At 41.9% G+C, this 19189-nt stretch overlaps 2 protein-coding genes across 7 annotated transcripts in view; one reads left to right on the top strand and one right to left on the bottom strand.

Moving 5' to 3' along the window:
• The window catches only part of WNT2B (Wnt family member 2B), a 22154-nt gene extending 9231 nt beyond the window's left edge, over positions 1 to 12923 (top strand). Inside the window, exon 5 of the mRNA XM_004002328.6 lies at positions 4754 to 12923. Coding sequence (XP_004002377.1) covers positions 4754 to 4983 — 230 coding nt within the window. The 3' untranslated portion in view covers positions 4984 to 12923. The remainder of the gene's footprint in view (positions 1 to 4753) is intronic.
• ST7L (suppression of tumorigenicity 7 like) overlaps positions 3 to 19189 on the bottom strand; it is an 89210-nt gene continuing 70023 nt past the window's right edge. For 3 of the 6 annotated variants that reach the window (XR_006060391.2, XM_060412696.1, XM_042252496.2), the window contains one exon: positions 3 to 8282. Coding sequence is in view for 4 of the 6 variants with exons in the window: in XM_060412696.1 (XP_060268679.1) it covers positions 8247 to 8282 (36 nt within the window). In the remaining 2 variants the exon portion in view is untranslated. Of the gene's footprint in view, positions 8283 to 8596; positions 19120 to 19189 lie in introns of those variants that run through there. The other 3 variants (XR_009599920.1, XM_060412698.1, XM_060412689.1) reach the window with 1 other exon arrangement.

The following is a 19189-nucleotide window of genomic DNA, read 5'->3' on the forward strand; positions in this document are numbered from 1 at the left end:
GATAATGCAACTGCAAAAGACAGCAAAAGAAAGTTTATTTGAAAATGTCACCTTTAAGTTGTTTCTCGAAGTGTGGAGATTATCTGGATAGCTAGAGAGGACAATAGGTAGATATTCTCTACACATGAGTAGAATGGTAGGTAGAAAAGCACGTGATCTGTTCCACAAGCAGAATGCAGGTTAACCTGACTGAGTAAGGTTTGGGGCAGGGGAGATGAAAGGTAGAAAGATAGGTGGGAAATAGACCATGAGTGACCCTGAGAGAGCTTATCCAATGTGCTGCCACTGAAAATTCTAAAATGGAATTGGGGAAGCAAGGAGAGAGGAGATCCCTAGCAGTGCCTGACCGTCAGCAGAAAGCGCCAAATCATTTTTGAATCTGTCCCATGTATTTGTGGTGGAATTCTTGGGAATGCTGGAAGGTGATGTAGTATTCCCCTAGAAAAGTGGAAGTCACCATCATGGCTTGTATTTCAGCTTCAGATGGGTTAAACTAAGTACAACCTGCAGTGGAACAGAACTGCTCTTCCCCTGGTTATTCTTACGGCTCTCAGGCTCATCTCTGTAGTATCAGCAGTCAGGACTTCAGTAAGGGGAAGCCAAAACCTTAGCTGTCTTCCACACTATTTGTTTTCACCTATCACTGTCATTCCCCGACAGGCAACTGGCTAGGAGCAAAACTGGGCACAGAAACAGGGTGGAGCTCTACCCAAGTCACAGAGAAAAGTAGCCTGTGTACTTTGAAGGGTGCTAGAGGCTTCCCTGTTGACTCAGACTGTAAAGAATCTGCCTGCAATGTAGGAGACCCAGGTTTGATCCCTGGGTTGGGAACATCTACTGGAGAAGGGAGTGGCTATCCACTCCAGTATTCTTGCCTGGAGAATCCCTTGGACAGAGGAGCCTGGCAGGCTATAGTCCATGGGGTTGCAAAGCATCAGAAATGACTTGAGTGACTAACACTTTCACTTGCAGGAGAAAAAAGGTTGAGGAAGCACTTCTGATTCTCCTAGTGATTTCCTGTCAGTTCAGTTCAGTTCAGTTAGTGGTGTCCAACTCTTTGTGACCTCATGGACTACAGCCTGCCAGGCTTCCTTGTCCATCACCAACTCCTGGAGCTTGCTCAAACTCATGTCCATCGAGTTGGTGATGCCATCCAACCATCTCATCCTCTGTCGTCCCCTTCTCCTCCTGCCTTCAGTCTTTCCCAGCATCAGGGTCTTTTCCAAGGAGTCAGTTCTTCGCATCAGGTGGCCAAAGTATTGGAGTTTCAGCTTCAACATCAGCCCTTCCAGTGAATACTCAGGACTGATCTCCTTTAGGACTGACTGGTTGGATTTCCTTGCAGTCCAAGGGACTCTCAAGAGTCTTCTCCAACACCACAGTTCAAAAGCATCAATTCTTTGGTGCTCAGCTTTCTTTATAGTCCAACTCTCACATCCATACATGACCACTGGAACAATCATAGCCTTGACTGCTGCTGCTGCTAAGTTGCTTCAGTTGTGTCTGACTCCATAGATGGCAGCCCACCAGGCTCCGCCGTCCCTGGGATTCTCCAGGCAAGAACACTGGAGTGGGTTGCCATTTCCTTCTCCAATGCATGAAAGTGAAAAGTGAAAGTGAAGTTGCTCAGTTGTGTCCAACTCTTAGCGACCCCATGGACTGCAGCCCACCAGGTTCCTCTGTCCATGGGATTTTCCAGGCAAGAGTATTGGAGTGGGGTGCCATTGCCTTCTCCAATAGCCTTGACTAGACGGACCTTTTTTGGCAAAGTAACGTCTCTGCTTTTTAATACAATGTCTAGGTTGGTCATAGCTTTTCTTCAAAGGAGTAAGTCTTTTAATTTCATGGCTGCAGTCACCATCTGCAGTGATTTTGGAGTCCCCAAAAATAAAGTCTGTCACTGTTTCCATTGTTTCTCCATCTATTTGCCGTGAAGTGATGGGACCGTATGCCATGATCTTAGTTTTATTAAAGTTGAGTTTTAAGCCAACTTTTTCACTCTCCTCTTTGAAGTTCATCAAGAGGCTCTTTAGTTCTTCTTCGTTTTCTGCCATAAGGGTGGAGTCATCTGTCATTATTTCCTATCACCAAGTTTGTTTTCTTCCCATGTGCCATAATTAGATAGTTACTCTATAAATGCCTAGAAATAGTTATACATCACCCAGGTGTAAACCTATGCTATCATCCTAAAATGCACCTTTGGAGAAGGATCTTTGGAGTCAGGAGGGAAGGTGACTCAAATGTATGTGGGGTGTTCTCAGAGGCATAAAATTAGATCTCATAAAACCCAGAGTGGGGCCTGGAATTTAAAGGGTAGAGTCATCCCAGAAGGGAGTATGGATCCAGGATTTCCCTCTAAAGCAGTGCAGTCCTATTGAACTTTCTGTGATGATAGGAATACTTGACATCTGTGCTCTTCAATACAGTAACCATTTAGCTATGTGTGATTACTGAGCACGTGAAATATAGCTAGTGTGACTGAGGAACTAAATATTAAAATTTATGTGCTTTTAATTGTGGTTTAGTCACTATGTTGTGTCCCAACTCTTTGTGACCCCATGAACTTATCCTGCTAGGCTCCTCTGTCCATGGAATTTTCCAGATAAGAATACTGGAGTGGATTGCCGTTTCCTTCTTCAGGGCACCTTCTTGACCCAGGGATCGAACCCAGGTCTCCTGAATTGCAGGCAGATTCTTTACTGACTGAGTCACCAGGGAAGCCCTAATTTTTTTTTTTTTGGTAGTTCCATGAGTTTTTTTTTTTAAATCTTAATTCGAAGCTAATTACTTTACAGTATTGTGGTGGTTTTTGCCATACATTGACATGAACCAGCCAAGGGTGTACATGTGTTCCCCATCCTGACCCTCCCTCCCACCTCCCTCCCCATCCCATCCCTCAGGGTCATCCCAGTGCACCAGCTCTGAGCACTCTGTCTCATGCATCGAACTTGGACTAGCAATCTATTTCACATATGATAATATACATGTTTCAATGCTATTCCCTCAAATCATCCCACCCTCCCCTTCTCCCACAGAGTCCAAAACGCTGTTCTATACATCTGTGTCTCTTTTGCTGTCTCGCATATAAGGTCATCATTACCATCTTTATAAATTCCAAATATATGTGTTTTTCTTTCTGGCTTACTTCACTCTGTATAATAGGCTCCAATTTTATCCACCTCATTAGAACCAAATCAAATGCATTCTTTTTAATGGCTGAGTAATATTCCATTGTGTACAGGTACCACAGCTTTCTTATCCATTCATCTGTGGATGGACATCTAGGTTGGGGAAGCCCTAATTTTACTTAACTTAAATCTAAATGATCACAATTGGCTAATGGCTACTACATAGGCCAGCTCAGCTCCAGAGTATTGAAGAGGCTTCTGGTGTACAAGAGAGTTAGGACCTAACTCCTGGAGTTAGGTGAAAAACATATAAAGTAGATCTAGTCACTCCACACTCTAGAGCAGTGGTCCCTAATGTTTTGGTTTGTATACTCCTATGGTTAAAAAAAATTTGAGCATGTACATCCAATACATGTATATTTACTTATGAATTATGTCTATGTTTCACTGTACTAACATGTACACCATAAAACATACAAAGCAGATATTTTAAATTGATGAGATTAAAAAATATAGAAGTACTAGTATTTCCTATCCATATTTAGTGGCATGTGGAGACTACTAATAGAAACCAGTTAAGTTATTATACCCTTTTTGAACCCCCAGGCTAGTCACTTTCCCATCTCCAGGAAAGGGCTAACGTAGATATTCTCTAGGATCCATCCTATCCAAAATTCTAGGATTTTGTGATCTGTTGGCAGGATCTCTTTGGCAAAAATCAGTCAGAATGAGGTTGTGAACATTCTCTGGAAGGGGAGTAACACCATCCATACCCTTCAAGAGTTCCTACCATAGGGGGTAAAGCAAGGGATATTCTTTAGGAATTCCTTAGGGAGAAGCCTCCTGCCAGAAATGCTTATCAGTTTGTCCCCTCAGATGATTAGATATTCTTGGGCTTCCCTTGTGGCTCAGCTGGTAAAGAATCTGCCTGCAATGCAGGAGACCTGGGTTTGATCCCTAGGTTGGGAAGATCCCCTGGAGAGGGGAAAGGCTACCCACTTCAGTGTTCTGGCCTAGAGAATTCCATGGACTATACAGTCCATGGGGTCACAAAGAGTTGGACACAACTGAGCAACTTTTACACACACACTTCATCTACTGAGTTAGGTGCTATTAACTAACTTGCTAGACCTCATAGCTAAGAAGTGTAGAATTGGGTTTTAATCCTAGATAATTTGACATTGGGCCTATGCTTTTAATTTTACTTTCTCATATAGTACAACTGAATGAAATATAAACCAAGTTGTAGCCAGACTTCTTAGAAAAGATAAATTATTGGCTAAGTTTTTTATTTTAACTTTTTATTATATAAAATTTCACACATCAAGTAGAGAACCTTCACCCAGCTTTAAGTTATGACATTTTCAGGCTAAGTCTTGAAGGGAATATGGAGATATGTATTGGTAGGGAGTGCATTGCAGGAAAAGTCAGTGGTCTTTGGGGAGCCTTGATGGTGGGAGGAAATAGGCCTGGTGCAGAGGGCAATGAGATGGTCATTTTGGCTAGTGGGTATATTTTCAGGAAACAAGATTCTTTATGGTTTCCTCATGAGGATGTGGGTAAGGGAACCCAGAGCAGCTGAAGGAAGAGGTAACTTGGTTCTCACTCTCTCTTCCCCAACCCAGGTTCCCTAGGCACTGCAGGCCGAGTCTGTAGCAAGACATCTAAAGGGACAGACGGTTGTGAAATCATGTGCTGCGGCCGAGGGTATGACACAACTCGAGTTACCCGTGTCACCCAGTGTGAGTGCAAATTCCACTGGTGCTGTGCTGTGCGGTGCAAGGAGTGCAGAAACACTGTGGACGTCCATACTTGCAAGGCCCCCAAGAAGGCAGAGTGGCTGGATCAGACCTGAACATAAAAATACCTCACTCATCCCTCCACTTCAAACCTCCTGATTCAAAAGCACAAGATCTTTGCATGCACACCTTCCTCCACCCTCAACCCTGGGCTGCGACAGCCTCTATTTAAGGACTTGGAGAATACTCCAGAGGGACCCTGGTGTCCTAGCTGGTTCCTTAGCCCTGGGAAGGAGTTGACAGGGGATGTATTATAAAAAACAAAACAAAGCAAAACAAAACCGAGCAGCTCCCTGACTCCCCACTCTGTGGAGGCTAGAAGGGAGAGTGGAAGAGGTAGGAGTCTTCAGAGCGATATGAGTTGCACTAAAGCACATGGTCAAGGCTCATTCTTCCCTTCCCTTGCATTGGCTTCCTGATACTTCTTGTGTGTGCAAGAGAAAGGGTACCTGGAGAGAACTTCTTTTCCTACCTGGCCGAGGGTAGATGACAGAGATGAAACCACATATCTTTCCCCTGGGTTAGTGTGAGCTAACTGCCTGGTACCCCAAAAGAAATTCTGCAACATTCTTTCACTATCAAGAGCCTGGGATTGCTAGATATGAGTTAGCATAGTGGACAAGGTTCCATTTTCATGCTCATATGTTTGTAAACTGCTGTGTTTTGTAGGAGAAAAAAAAATTATACAACTATACAAACATACATTCTCTTCCAATCTTTCCTTTTTAACCTGTATCAGCCAGCACGGCCTCTTTTGCTCCCTTGCTGCCTGTATAAACTGAATGGCATGCAGTGTCAGCCTAACAGATCATTAGAACACTCCTAAGAAAAAGTAATTTGGTTACTCTTGGGATTTGTACTTTTTTAAAACTTTCCATGCATTATTCTGGTGGTCATCCAGGTTTCAGTTCAGTTCAGATCAGTCGCTCAGTCGTGTCCGACTCTTTGCAACCCCATGAATTGCAGCACACCAGGCCTCCCTGTCCATCACCAACTCCCGGAGTTCACTCAGACTCGCGTCCATCGAGTCAGTGATGCCATCCAGCCATCTCATCCTCTGTTGTCCCCTTCTTCTCCTGCCCCCCATCCCTCTCAGCATCAAAGTCTTTTCCAATGAGTCAACTCTTCGCATTTGGGAAACACTAAATAAAAGATAACGTGACTCATCGAGGGTGGGAGAGGGTAACAAGAATGATCTCAAGGGCCACATGAGGCATCAGTGTAAACTAGGCAGGTAAACATCTCTGGCTTTAGCAATTTTTAGGAGAAGATCCTAGCCTTTGAAGCTGGGAGCAAAAACCAGTGGTTACAGAGGGAAGGAGAGCTGGGGTTTGGGGCCAAACAGCTTAGAAAGCAGCCTTTCCTCATTTATTCAACAGATCTTTATTTAGTGACTCTCCAAGTCTTGGTGATTATTATCCTTCAATCCACATTTGGCCTAAATAGCACAGTTCCTTCTAAGCTACTACCCACTGCCTAACTAAGCTTGCAGTAGTGGCATCTCCAGAGATAGCAGGCTTAGTAAGCCAGAGGAGGGCAGGACACCGAGTCCCCAAAATCACGATGTCCTATTTTTATGTGACTTGGACAGTGGTTGTCTCTTGCCTGTTGATATTTTAAGGGAGCAGAGTGGTGTAGAAATTTGCATTTATGATATACCTAGGCTAAAATCTCAGTTGTACCAGTTACAATATTTTGAGCAAGATTCCCAAATTCCTTGAGCCTCTATCTTCTCATCTCTAAAATGAGAGTGTAAACTTACCTCAGATATTGAGTTTTAATTCTGCCCCCAAATCCAGCTAACAGACCCTCTTACCAAAGCCCCTAGCTGGTCTAGCCCATCCTGACTCTCCCAATCCTCAGTTCAGTACTGTAAGGTACTGACAGCAGGCTGCAGATTAAGGAGACTGCACAGGGAATTCGGAATGCAGCACACACACCCCTTTCCCTAATTCCTCTCTGGCACCCCTTGGGGTCCTCACATGTTTGTGGAGCAGCTTTCTCTGCACAGGCAGCAAGAGGATGGGGGAGCCATAAGCTTTGGGCCGTGGGGGCAGATTTATTTGGATGATAGGACTAATATTTGTGTAACCTGCTGAGACCTGTGTGGGAGAGTTGAGGGTGGTTTTTCTTTTGGTGAGGGGGTTTGCTCCGGTTTCACATCCATTAACACAAAACATGAGCTAGTCAGGGCCCTTGTGGTCTGTGGTGAGGGGATTCCTGTGGAGAAATAGGACTGAGTGAGTCAGGCCAGGGGAATGTCTTCCTTGCAGAATGGAGTCAACTGGATAACTGATGAGCCAATGGTGGGATTAGGGAGGGGGAAGAAGGAGGGGAAAAGAAGAGCTTCTGACATCTTGAGCTGGGATTAAGAGGAAGAAAGCTTTAAGGTAGTGGAAAGGTAAGGGTCACAGACAGGCTGGACTCAAGAACAGAGCTGAATGAATTACAGAGGGAGGCTATCTGGTCTGCTGGGCCACTGGGAAGAGCTCTCAGGTCCCAGTCAGCTTCAGCTCTCGTAAGAATATCCAGGTTACCATATAAGTGACAGCCTAGGCCTTCCATGGGAAACTAACCTGAGCTAAATCTACCTGTGCTCTGTTATCTTATCCTCTCTTTGCTTCTTATCCTGGGAGAGGAAGTGGACCTCTTCTGGCATCTCATACTGCTATGTGCTTTTCCCTGGGCTCCAAGTTCTAGTTCATAAAGACCAAGTTTTGCTATTTCCTATAAATGGTTGAGAAGAGCAAGCTGTCCAGACAGTGAGGGGGCTGAAAAGTGTGGTGGATAATGAGGGGGAAAAGGCCCATGTAAGCCCTATTACAGAGGCTAATGTGGCTCCAGAAAGGAATGATGCCCAAGCAATTAATTTCTCCTCTTATTCCTTAGCTTGCCTCTACATCCTGACTGGCTTTACACAACTGGACTGCACTATACAAACAAACTAATTTATTTGGAACAAGCAGCAAAATGAGAACTTGATTTGATGCAGTCAGAGCCTCAATTAGTCCTGCTGGTACTCACTCACTGCCTTTAATCCCATCCCCCACCGCCACCCGCCACCCCCTGCCCATCTCTCTTCTGTTTAATAGGGGCCTGTCCCTCAGATCAGCAGTCTCTTAGTCTGCCTCCTGTCTTTCAGTCCTTCCTATTGGTCTTCATTTCTTTTGACTTTTAATATTTAGGTATAATGCATTGTAGAAAACACTATTTGGATACAAAGTTAACTTAAAAGATATTATCCTTTAAGGACCTTAGAATCTTTTAGAGAAGGCACATGACTTAACACCTTACCTGCACAGCCTGTGGCCAGTTTCTCTTATGTAAAAGTAAGAATGCCAGCCTTAACATAGTCCTGCAGATAAAAGCCAAGGTGTATTATTGCTGGGCTTGATTAATAGCATGAATCCATACTCTATATGAGAATATTCATATAGAAAAATGAAATCACGGACTTCAGATTATTTCAAAGAATCAAACATATCCTGGCCCTGAGGATCTGCTTGCAAAGTCAGGACCACTCATGGCCTCATTTCTCCTCCTCCCTGTTACAGAGAGTACTTTCTTCTCAGTTCTTTCACCTCCCCTTAGTAAGCACATCAGCCACTAAGTTCTTTGCCAAATTCTCAGACCCACTCAGGACCTTATTATAAGAAAGATAACAAGGAATTTTTTTTTTTTTCTCAGCCTTTCTGAGGTTTTATTTAAATACCCTCAGTGGTCATAGGGCAGAAGCCCAAGGGAGGAAGCCGGAGAGAGTATGTTTCTCATCCCTGGGAGGCCTAGCTCCAGCAGCCAAATTACAGCACCAGTGAACAATGTAGTACATTCCTGGACAGGTCGGTGGGACCCTGGGCGCCTGGGCCTTGTGGAGAGAGGTGCCAGACACAGAGCTCTCCGTAAGCAATCCTGCAGAGCTGCTCCCTGGGTGCAGAAATGAAATACGGGAGAGCTTCACATTACACAGAGACCTGTAGCTCACACCTGGTTATTGATGGCCTTGGTGAGGCCTCTGCCTCCGCCCTCCACTTGGGAACTGCCTGCTACTATGGGGGTTGGGCGTCTTTGAAGCAGTGGTGGAAAACAAGAAAGAGATGTTTCCTTTTCTCTCTTTGCCCTATCAGCCTGCACACAATCATGAAGGTAAATACACACAAAATGCACAAATATAGCATATACACATAGCTTTTCTTAGGCTACATTTGGGTGCTCATCATCCTCCTTCTCCCCGACAATTAAAAAAAAAAAAAAAGCAACTAGATTTCAATCAAACACTTCAAAAATTGTATCAACAACAGGGTGTTCAGCTGTAACCAAGAACATTTTTAAATTATCAACATGCAAGCAGCTGTTGGCTTGGGACTGGTACCCCTCTAGGAGATGGCAGGGGAAGGATACAGAAAGGGCATGGAAAGAAGAGATCAACAGTGGGCAATTCCCACCCAGGCACTATGCCTGAGACTGTAGAACTTCCCATGGCTGTTCCACACTGCAGAGAGTGCAATTTGTATCCTCTGTGCTATGCATGAGAGGGTGGTCTTCTATGACTGCTTGAGGTATGATTACTAAGCCTGCTGCTCATGAGCTTTTGTTGTCATTGTTTTTAATTCTTCCTGGATTAGAAAACAGGATAACTTTGGGTTCCAGAGATGATTTCCACAAGAGAAAGGCACTAGAGGGGAGCAAGCTGTGGCTTTACTAGGGTAAATATGTCACAGGTGCTGTACTAGACTGAGCTTTCCCAGAAGCTAGTGATTGGCTGGTTTCAGGCAGAGGCCAGTGAAGTGTCAGTAATATTCCTGTCCCTGCCCCCAAGGTCAAAGGGATAGAAGAGAGGAAGTCTATCAGTGTGTTTTCCCACTTTTCATTTATGGCTTAGGGCTTCCCAGATGGCACAGTGGTGAAGAATACGCCTGCTAATGCAGGAGATGTGGGTTCAATCCCTGGGTCAGGAAGATCCCCTGGAAAAGGAAATGGCAACCCACTCCAGTATTCTTGTCTGGGAAATCCCATGGACAGAAGCCCGTCGGTCTACAGTCCACAAAGTCACAAACAGACACAACTGAGCACATATTTATGGCTTAAATGATCTCTGAACATCACTGTGGTTATTCCTCAGTTACTTGAGATGTTTTAGTCATCCTGAATTTGAGAAAGCAAGGTAAGCACTCTCCCTTTTGTCCTCTAACTCTGAACTGTTCTGTCTTAAAATTTGCCTTTGCTCACTTTTATTCCGCCTACGAGTCTACAGATGGATCATCTAGGCATTGGAGTCCTCTTTCTTTGGCCAGAACAAGCAGAAATAGGATGACTTTACATCAACCCCAGTAAGCAGACTTGACCAAACAGAAAAGCTCAACTGAGTGAATAAAAAGAAAGAGTTTAATCCACAGCTGTTCTTTTTTTGACAACTTTCAAGGTGAGGCTTCCCCAAGAATAACTGTGATAAAGGTTTCTTATGTATAAACGCTTTTGCTTATATGTAATTGTCTCACCAACCCTGTGATAGGAATTATGCTCATTGTGCAGGTGCTGTTCAGAGAGGCTCTGTGATTTGTCCAAAGTCCTGTGGATATTGAGTAGCTCAGCCAGAACTCAGACCAAGGGCTTCTGACTTCAAATCTTGTGTGTTCTGCTCAGAAACTGAGGGTGCCTATGCTGGAGGCAGGAGAATCCTAGCACCTTTAGGACAGAAATTGACACAAAATATCCTAGGAGAGTACACATGAGCAGAATTTACAAAAGCAACAGCTTAGGCCTTCCTTAATCTCATCAATGAATCCCTTTTTTGCCATTTCTATCACTAACACAACCACCACCAAATGATCACTATACTACATTTAGGCGGCCCATGTATAATCAGCTCTGGTTTCTAATTCTTTCTGTTCTCCTTTTTCCTTTTACAGATTAACAGTTCATCTTTTGTTTTAGTTTTATCTAGTCCTTTTAAAGATGCTAAATGTGTAGACGGAGCAGTAGTCACAAGAAGCCATGAGAGGAAGTTATTAAGGCTTTGGGCTTCTAAAGTATGTATTAGAATTTCCTTTAAGACTTCAATCTTTTTTAAACTACTGTCAACTCCTGGGCTAGGTAAGTAAGAACAGTGAATGAGAGTGCTAAACAAACAAAAAAAAACAAACAAACCCCGCCCCCCACACACACACACACAAATGGTCTTATCCCAGATCAGATGCCTACTCACAGCCTAGTAAAAATCCTGAGACCTTGAACCAAGACAAGCTATTTATCTATACCAAGGTAAGGAGTATCTACCCTGCAGAGAAACCCTTAAAAGATGAGGCAGAAAAAAGATTTTCACTTGATCAAAAACTTTTGCTGCTGCCCCCAATCCCTCCTCCCACACTTATTCAAAATCAGACTTCTGTTTAGGTCCGAGACTGTGAGACAAAGCAGCTCTAAGAGATAATGCGTGCAAGAGGAACCCTTCCCTGTTCAACCCTGGAATGCATTCCATTAGAGACAGCATAAGCCCTTACATACCCTACCTATCCTACTCCTGTACCCCAACTGTGAAGGCAGAAGGGAAAACTGCAGGAATACAACATTCATCATTCATAGATCTGGGATGCTGCAGCTCCCTGACCCGGGCCCCAACTTGAGCTACGGGAAGAACACCTCATGAAAACAATCTACCTATAGTTAAGATTCCTTTCAGGGCAAATCTTACTTTTTGGTCCATCGATCTTGGCGCTCACTGTTCTCTCTGCTTCCCACCCCCACTGCCTCTGCATGTGGGCTCAGAAGTCATCATCTAAAGAATTCCATTGCTCACCTCCTGCATAGCAGCACAGCCCCATGAGGCCACACACCAGATGGAGGGGATAAAAGTACGAGGTCATGGCTTCTAGCAAGAGGCTTTTTCTTAAACTAACCCTGACTCCTGGAAGAGGCAGAGCAGGAGAGTGTCGAGTGAGCTGCTGACGACAGCAGCTTCAGAAGTCTTGTATAAAGAGCTAACTTAGCTTTCAGTGGAAATTTCTCTACTTCTGGTCTCACATCTATGTTTTGAATGTGTTTGAATAGAATGCAGGGACTGTCAAACCAAAGGGTTAAATCTTGCCCAACTGTAGGAACCTATTCAACAGGTTGCCACACACATGGTAAGGTGGAGGCCAAACCCTGAACACGTGCCCCGTTTCTCTAGGACTAACTATGAAGAAAGGGAAAGGGTAGGGAAAGTGGACTAGAACTCAGGAGAAATTGAAAGGTTGTCAATAGGCCTTCAAAGTCTCTATGTATTAATATAATGTACACAAGGATGGGGATGCAGGAGGCGCATCATTCCTAGAACCGTTAGGCTTACTGAGTGACAATGTATGGAATCAATAACTACAAAGAAACAAAACAGTTTAAGCAACAGACTGAGAGACAGAATTCTCAGAATAAAGGAATCAAGTGAATGAGATTAATCAGTCTTTCTATAGGAGGTGGCTTTTGAGCAGGATTTTTAAAAGATACAGTATGTTTTGGTTGAGAACAGACAGAGGAAAGCATTCTAAGTAGAAGGGATTGGTTTATGCTGAAACTTAGAAGCAAGAATGTGCAAGCAATATATAAGGAATTTCAAGCAAGTACATAGTATATACACTGGGGAATACAGAGAAATTAGAATGCTGAGATCAGGGCTTAAATAATGTGAGGTGACTATATGTGCCCAGATTGTCAAATGGCTCAGAGTTCCCTACAGAGCCACACAGCATCTTGATCTATGTCAGCAAACACCAGGGCAGCTATGGGAAAACACAAGGATGAGTCCATTTGTTACAGACAGAGGGACCAGAAGAGAGCTACACTGTGAAGCCCAACAAAATGCTAAATATTGTTCACTCTAGCTCCCTATCATTTGAGATTCTGGGCTAAATAAGAGCTATCAAATATCCTATCCAGAACTGTGATGCATTAATGTAGGCTTACAGGCCTAGAACTTGGTGTAAATCAAGCCAAACACTTATGAAATTAGAATATAAAAAAGAAATTCTTTAAAAATAGAAAATACATGCTTCTTTCCCTGACTCTCAAATTTGACTGGTCTCCTATACTGCATTTGGCATATTGGACTTTTGAGGCTAGCACATTCATCAGAGCTGAGTGAGCTGAGGCCATACTGGAAAGGAGGAGAGCTATGAAAGAGTTTTAGGGACTACAAAATCAATTCACTGAGTGACAGGATGGTTCTGGTGAGAGTTGGACCATAAAGAATGCTGAGTGCTGAAGAACTGAGGCTTTCATATTGTGGTACTAGAGAAGACTCTTGAGAGTCCCTTGGACTGAAAGGTATTAAACCAGTCAATCCTAAAGGAGATCAACCCTGAATATTCATTGGAAGGACTGATGCTGAAGATCCAATACTTTGGCCACCTGATAAGAAGAGCTGACTCACTGGAAAAGACCTTGTTGCTGGGAAAGACTGAGGACAGGAGGAGAAGGGGGTGATAGAGGATGAGATGGTTGTATGGCATCACTGATTCAATGGACGTGAATTTGAGCCAACTCCAGAAAACAGTGGAGGACAGAGGAGCCTGGCATGCTGCACTCCATGGGGTCACAAAGAGTCATACACAACTTAGCAACTGAACAACAGCAACAGGCTGCTAGAGCAACAACCAAAGATAAGATACAAATTCTCATTTCATAATCTTCAAATTAGGTCTCTGGCTTCTTGCACTTGTTGAAGGTAAAAACAGAGCTATTTATTGGGCTTCTGCCATTTTTTAACTGAACTTTGCTAAACTCTGAGGATAAAAACCATAAGGGCAACCCTGTTCTTCCATAGCACTTTTCTGGTGCCACTTTCAAAATCAGAATATTGAAATGTGTGTGTGTATACATATATACATTTGTGTGTGTATATGTGTGTGTGTGTGTGCGTGTGTGTGTGTGTGTGTATATATATATATTTATGAACACTGAATAAGCCAAAAGGTGAGCAATGTATTAACTTTCTGCTTTACTTAACTGGCACAATTTAGTGCTGGAAGGGAAGCAACCACTTAACAGTGATAGCATTTGTTGGTATCATCTTAATTTTTCCCTCCTCCCCTAAACAGTTTATAAAAGGTGATTTGTGAAATTCTTCACAATAGAAAAGCTCAAGGGTTTACATTCAACTGTGACACCACTATGAATTCATTAAGAAGTGTGTTTCAGGTTGCACTATAATTTCCCTATGTAACATAAACCCATGGAATCTGACATAAGCTGATTGCTCATGCTGGTTATTTTATTTACATTTCTGAATGGAAGGGATTTCAATACCCATAAAATATCTAACTTATTATTTTTCATCTGTTCTCCCAGAGCAGCTATTATAAAACAGGCATAGAAACAGAAGTCTCAACTTGTATGACTGGCTAAGCAACCAGGGAAAAGTTACTGCTCAAAAGCAATGTTTAAAAAAAATAATTCAATATGGAACTTGAGACCAAATGTGATATTATTACTCTAAATACTATGAAAAAGATAAAAGTTTTTTTGTTGTTGTTGTAAGTGTTCATTATGTTTGTTGAAGTCCTATAGGAGTAGGAGGTAGTCCATAGGAATTCAGGGGGCCTTAAGTCTACTTAAGTCTTTCTCTAGAGACCTAATGTTAGCAGACACAGCCTAATATAAATGGGAACACAGATGAATGGATAAGAGTGGGCTCCTTACAACCCAGAAACATGAATACACCTCCTTACCAGCAGGTTACAAATTAGACTTCTGAACTGGAAAATGCCATGAGGCATTTAACTCATTATTTGGAGATGTATGTTTTGTTCACCTACCCAAAGAATAATAATTTCCTCTTATTCCAGCAGATATAGCAAACTCAGATAAATTACTAGAGAAGTAACAATTACAAGTAAACCCCAAAGCTGGATCTTCAGTCTTCTGCCTTTAAGTCTGTTCAAATCATTCCACTTTTTCCTGCTGCCTCACTGAGTTAAGTCAGTATACTCCTCGACCCTCCAGTACAACCTTAGGCCTCCTCTTCTACTCAAAAGACTGTCATCATTTTACCACATCTAATGATTACATGCCTAACAGTATAAATTCCCCAAGGACAGGTTCTGTGCCTGTTTTTAAAAATATTTTAATATGTGTTCCAGGGTTATATCTCCAATTATCCAGTTAGCACATATACTGACTGAACCCAATAAATACAGGAAATCTTTTTCAGTTGCTTAGAAAATCTTTTTCAGTTCCCCTTATTAAAAGGTAGAATCGTCCAGGATTCAGAATTGATCAGTAAAATTTAGCTTGGAAGAAAGGGAAAAGGCAGCTTATCTTAGTACCTTGACTCAATATCCTTTTATTTTTCTTAATTAACCTGATATATTTTGAGAATCAGTCACTGCAGGGTGCAGCTTTGACATGAACAGTGGGCTCTGGGAAATTCTGAGTGGTTCTTTTCCCTTCTTTCTCAAATGTCCACAGAGGCACATAATTTTAGTACTGACTCTTCGCTGTCCCATTCTGTTTCACAATGGCATCATACTGTTTCATTTTCTAAACCAGGATGGTCCTTAGCTCTTATTAATCTGTCATTATTAGGAATGAGAGGATATAGAAAACAAAGATAAAAATTAATGAGTATGGTAGGCTTTTAACAGTATGTGAACCGTGAACTTCCAGATGTTCAAGCTGGTTTTAGAAAAGGCAGAGAAACCAGAGATCAAATTGCCAACATCCGCTGGATCATCGAAAAACAAGAGAGTTCCAGAAAAACATCTATTTCTGTTTCATTGACTATGCCAAAGTCTTTGAATGTGTGAATCACCACAGACTGTGGAAAATTCTGAAAGAAATAGGAATACCAGACCACCTGACCTACCTCTTCAGAAATCTGTATGCAGATCAGGAAGCAACAGTTAGAACTGGACATGGAACAACAGACTGGTTCCAAACTGGGAAAGGAGTACGTCAAGGCTGTATATTGTCACCCTACTTATTTAACTTATATGGCAGAGTATATCATGAGAAACGCTGGGCTAGATGAAGCACAAGCTGGAATCAAGACTGCCAGGAGAAATATCAATAACCTCAGATATGCAGATGACACCACCCTTATGGCAGAAAGCAAAGAAGAACTAAAGAGCCTCTTGATGAAAGTTAAAGAAGAGAGTGAAAAAGTTGGCTTAAAGCTCTACATTCAGAAAAGTAAGATCTTGGCATCTGGTCCCATCACTTCATGGCAAATAGATGAGGAAACAGTGTCAGACTTTATTTTGGGGGGCTCCAAAATCACTGCAGATGGTGACTGCAGCCATGAAATTAAAAGACGCTCATTCCTTGGAAGAAAAGTTATGACCAACCTGGACAGCATATTAAAAAGCAGAGACATTACTTTGCAAACAAAAGTCCATCAAACTAGACAAAGGTCTAGTCAAAGCTATGGTTTTTCCAGTAATCATGTATGGATGTGAGAGTTGGACTATAAAGAAAGCTGAGCGCCAAAGAATTGATGCTTTTGAACTGTGGTGTTGGAGAAGACTCTTCAGAGTCCCTTGGACTGCAAGGAGATCCAACCAGTCCATCCTAAAGGAAATCAGTCCTGAATATTCATTGGAAGGGCTGATGTTGAAGCTGAAACTCCAATACTTCGGCCACCTGATGTGAAGAACTGACTCATTTGAAAAAACCCTGATGCTGGGAAAGATTGAGGGCAGGAAGAGAAGGGAACAACAGAGGTTTAGATGGTTGGATGACATCGCTGACTCAATGGACATGAGTTTGAGTAAACACTGGGAGTTGGTGAGGGACAGGGAGGCCTATCGTGCTGCAGTCCATAGGGTCGCAAAGAGTCGGACACAACTGAACAACTGAACTGAACTGATAATAGGCTTAATCTTACTGCAGCCACTATATATGAATCTGAGGGGTGACATTTCTTATTTCAATCTTGAGTTGTGGAGCACTTCATTTTTTAATAAATTCTAAACCTGGCGTGCTGCGATTCATGGAGTTGCAAAGAGTCGGACACGACTGAGCGACTGAACTGAACTGAAACTGTTTAAATGAACATAATGAATACCACAGTTTACAAAAACATGAACTTCATCAGTTGGGTGTAATGACGAAAGTCTTTCATGTCTGATATTTGAAAAATAATAAAATAGAGAGACCTCTTTCTATTTACTCTTGTTTGACTGAAAGGAATCCTAACCAAATAAATTCTTCTAAAAGGAAAAAGCCTCTATCAGTCTAGATTGACTTTTTGGGTCACTAAACCTTATGTGAGGCATGTGAAAATATTAATAACTCATCAGTCACTTCCAGCCAAATGAATGAACCTGCAAGGATAAACTAATTTACTTATGCAGCAGAAGCCTCTGTCTTATACATCTCTTGCCTACCTCAAACCCCTACCACTAGACTATGAGTTACTTGTGAACATGGGTTGCATTTTATATTTCAAAAAGGTATCCAATAAATATCTGCTCATTGAATGAATGAACAAATTTATTATTAGTAACATCTTAGTACAATTAATTCAACGTTGAAAACTTATGGTATGTTACAGGATAATCATTACCATATTATAGTATGTTAAAGAGCAATAGTTAACATATTTTTACATGCTGAGACTCTTTAAAAACTAAACTTTGAAAACAAATTAAGATAAGCTCTATTGGAATCTTTTCATCCAATAAGCCAATACTGAAAGAAGAATCTTTTCAGGGTATCCAGGACACTGAACTGCATGTTCTAATGCCATTTTTTGTTTTTTTTGTGAGTCAGTACTACAAAGCTAAAATACACCAAGAGTAAATTAATAAGAAAAATCTACACAGCTAGAGCTTTGTTGAATTAGAATTCCTGGGCTCCCAATAAGGGCTAAATCCCAAAGGGATCAGAGTCAAGTAAATAAAAAATCCATCTGAATTTTATCAGAGGGCAAAGTTTCAACTTTGAATACCCCAGCAACCAAGGATGAATTATGTATAAGATTAGTAAAGTGCCTTCATCCACACCCCAGCCAAAGAACATTCTTCTATCTCACTGTGACTGAAGGAAAAGCAGCAGTGTATTCGCCTGCCAAAAACAGTTGTGGCTATACTCTAGATAGAAGTTTAACAACACTGAGGGATTAAAATTTAATAGTAGAGCTGCTGCTACCTGGGAGTAAAAGCTTGAACTCTGGCATCAGAAAGAAATAGGGACTTCAGCATGCTGAACAGATGAAAACAAGAGCTGGCAAGTGCCTAACAAAGACTATAAGAGTATGCTCCCTTCTTAAATTCTTCCCCAAACTGCTTCTTTCTCTGCATATCCTATTTATAATATGCAAGAGTGCTCAATGGGAATATAGCCCTTTTCTACACTTTGAATAGTACATATACATTTCATTTCCATAATGCTTGAAATTACAGGATGAGGTTAAAGGGTGATTATGTGGTCTGAATTCTCTGAATATCAGTTCTCTTAGTTTTGCTGAACATCACCTGAAGCCCAAATAATTTCTTTTCTTGAAGCTGGCAGTCGAGACAGACATAAGGCAATCTTAATATTAATTAGAGAACTAACAGAGATTATTTTTTCCTCAAATTCAGACAGAATACCATTAATAGCTAATCTTTCACTGAGGCCTTATCAGCATTAAGGAACACATTGAAGTTTCCAATGTATTGTTACAACTGCTAGAAGTACATCTATTACCTAAAAATCTCACTTTAGAAAAACAAAACAAAAAAGCCCCATGAGTTATGTTATTTTAGACCAAAAGTTTATTCTGTTCAATTAAACTTCCCCTCACAATCCTTGACAAACTTCACCTTTGATTTTGAAAACAGATTGATGCTGGAACATAAGATACAGCTTTTAGTTTATATTAAGCAATGAAATTAAAAGATGCTTACTCCTTGGAAGGAAAGTTATGACCAACCTAGACAGCATATTAAACAGCAGAGACATTACTTTGCCAACAAAAGTCTGTCTAGTCAAGGCTATGGTTTTTCCAGTGGTCATGTATGGATGTGACAGTTGGACTATAAAGAAAGCTGAGCGCCGAAGAATTGATGCTTTTGAACTGTGGTGTTGGAGAAGACTCTTGGACTTCAAGGAGGTCCAACTAGTCCATCCTAAAGGAAATCAGTCCTGGGTGTTCATTGGAAGGACTGATGTTGAGGCTGAAACTCCAATACTTTGGCCACCTGATGCGAAGAGCTGACTCATTGGAAAAGACCCTGATGCTGGGAAAGATTGAGAGCAGGAGGAGAGGGGGACGACAGAGGATGAGATGGTTGGATAGCATCATGGTTG

The sequence above is a fragment of the Ovis aries genome, chromosome 1 (assembly GCF_016772045.2).
Source record: "Ovis aries strain OAR_USU_Benz2616 breed Rambouillet chromosome 1, ARS-UI_Ramb_v3.0, whole genome shotgun sequence".
In the NCBI taxonomy this organism is placed as follows: domain Eukaryota; kingdom Metazoa; phylum Chordata; class Mammalia; order Artiodactyla; family Bovidae; genus Ovis; species Ovis aries.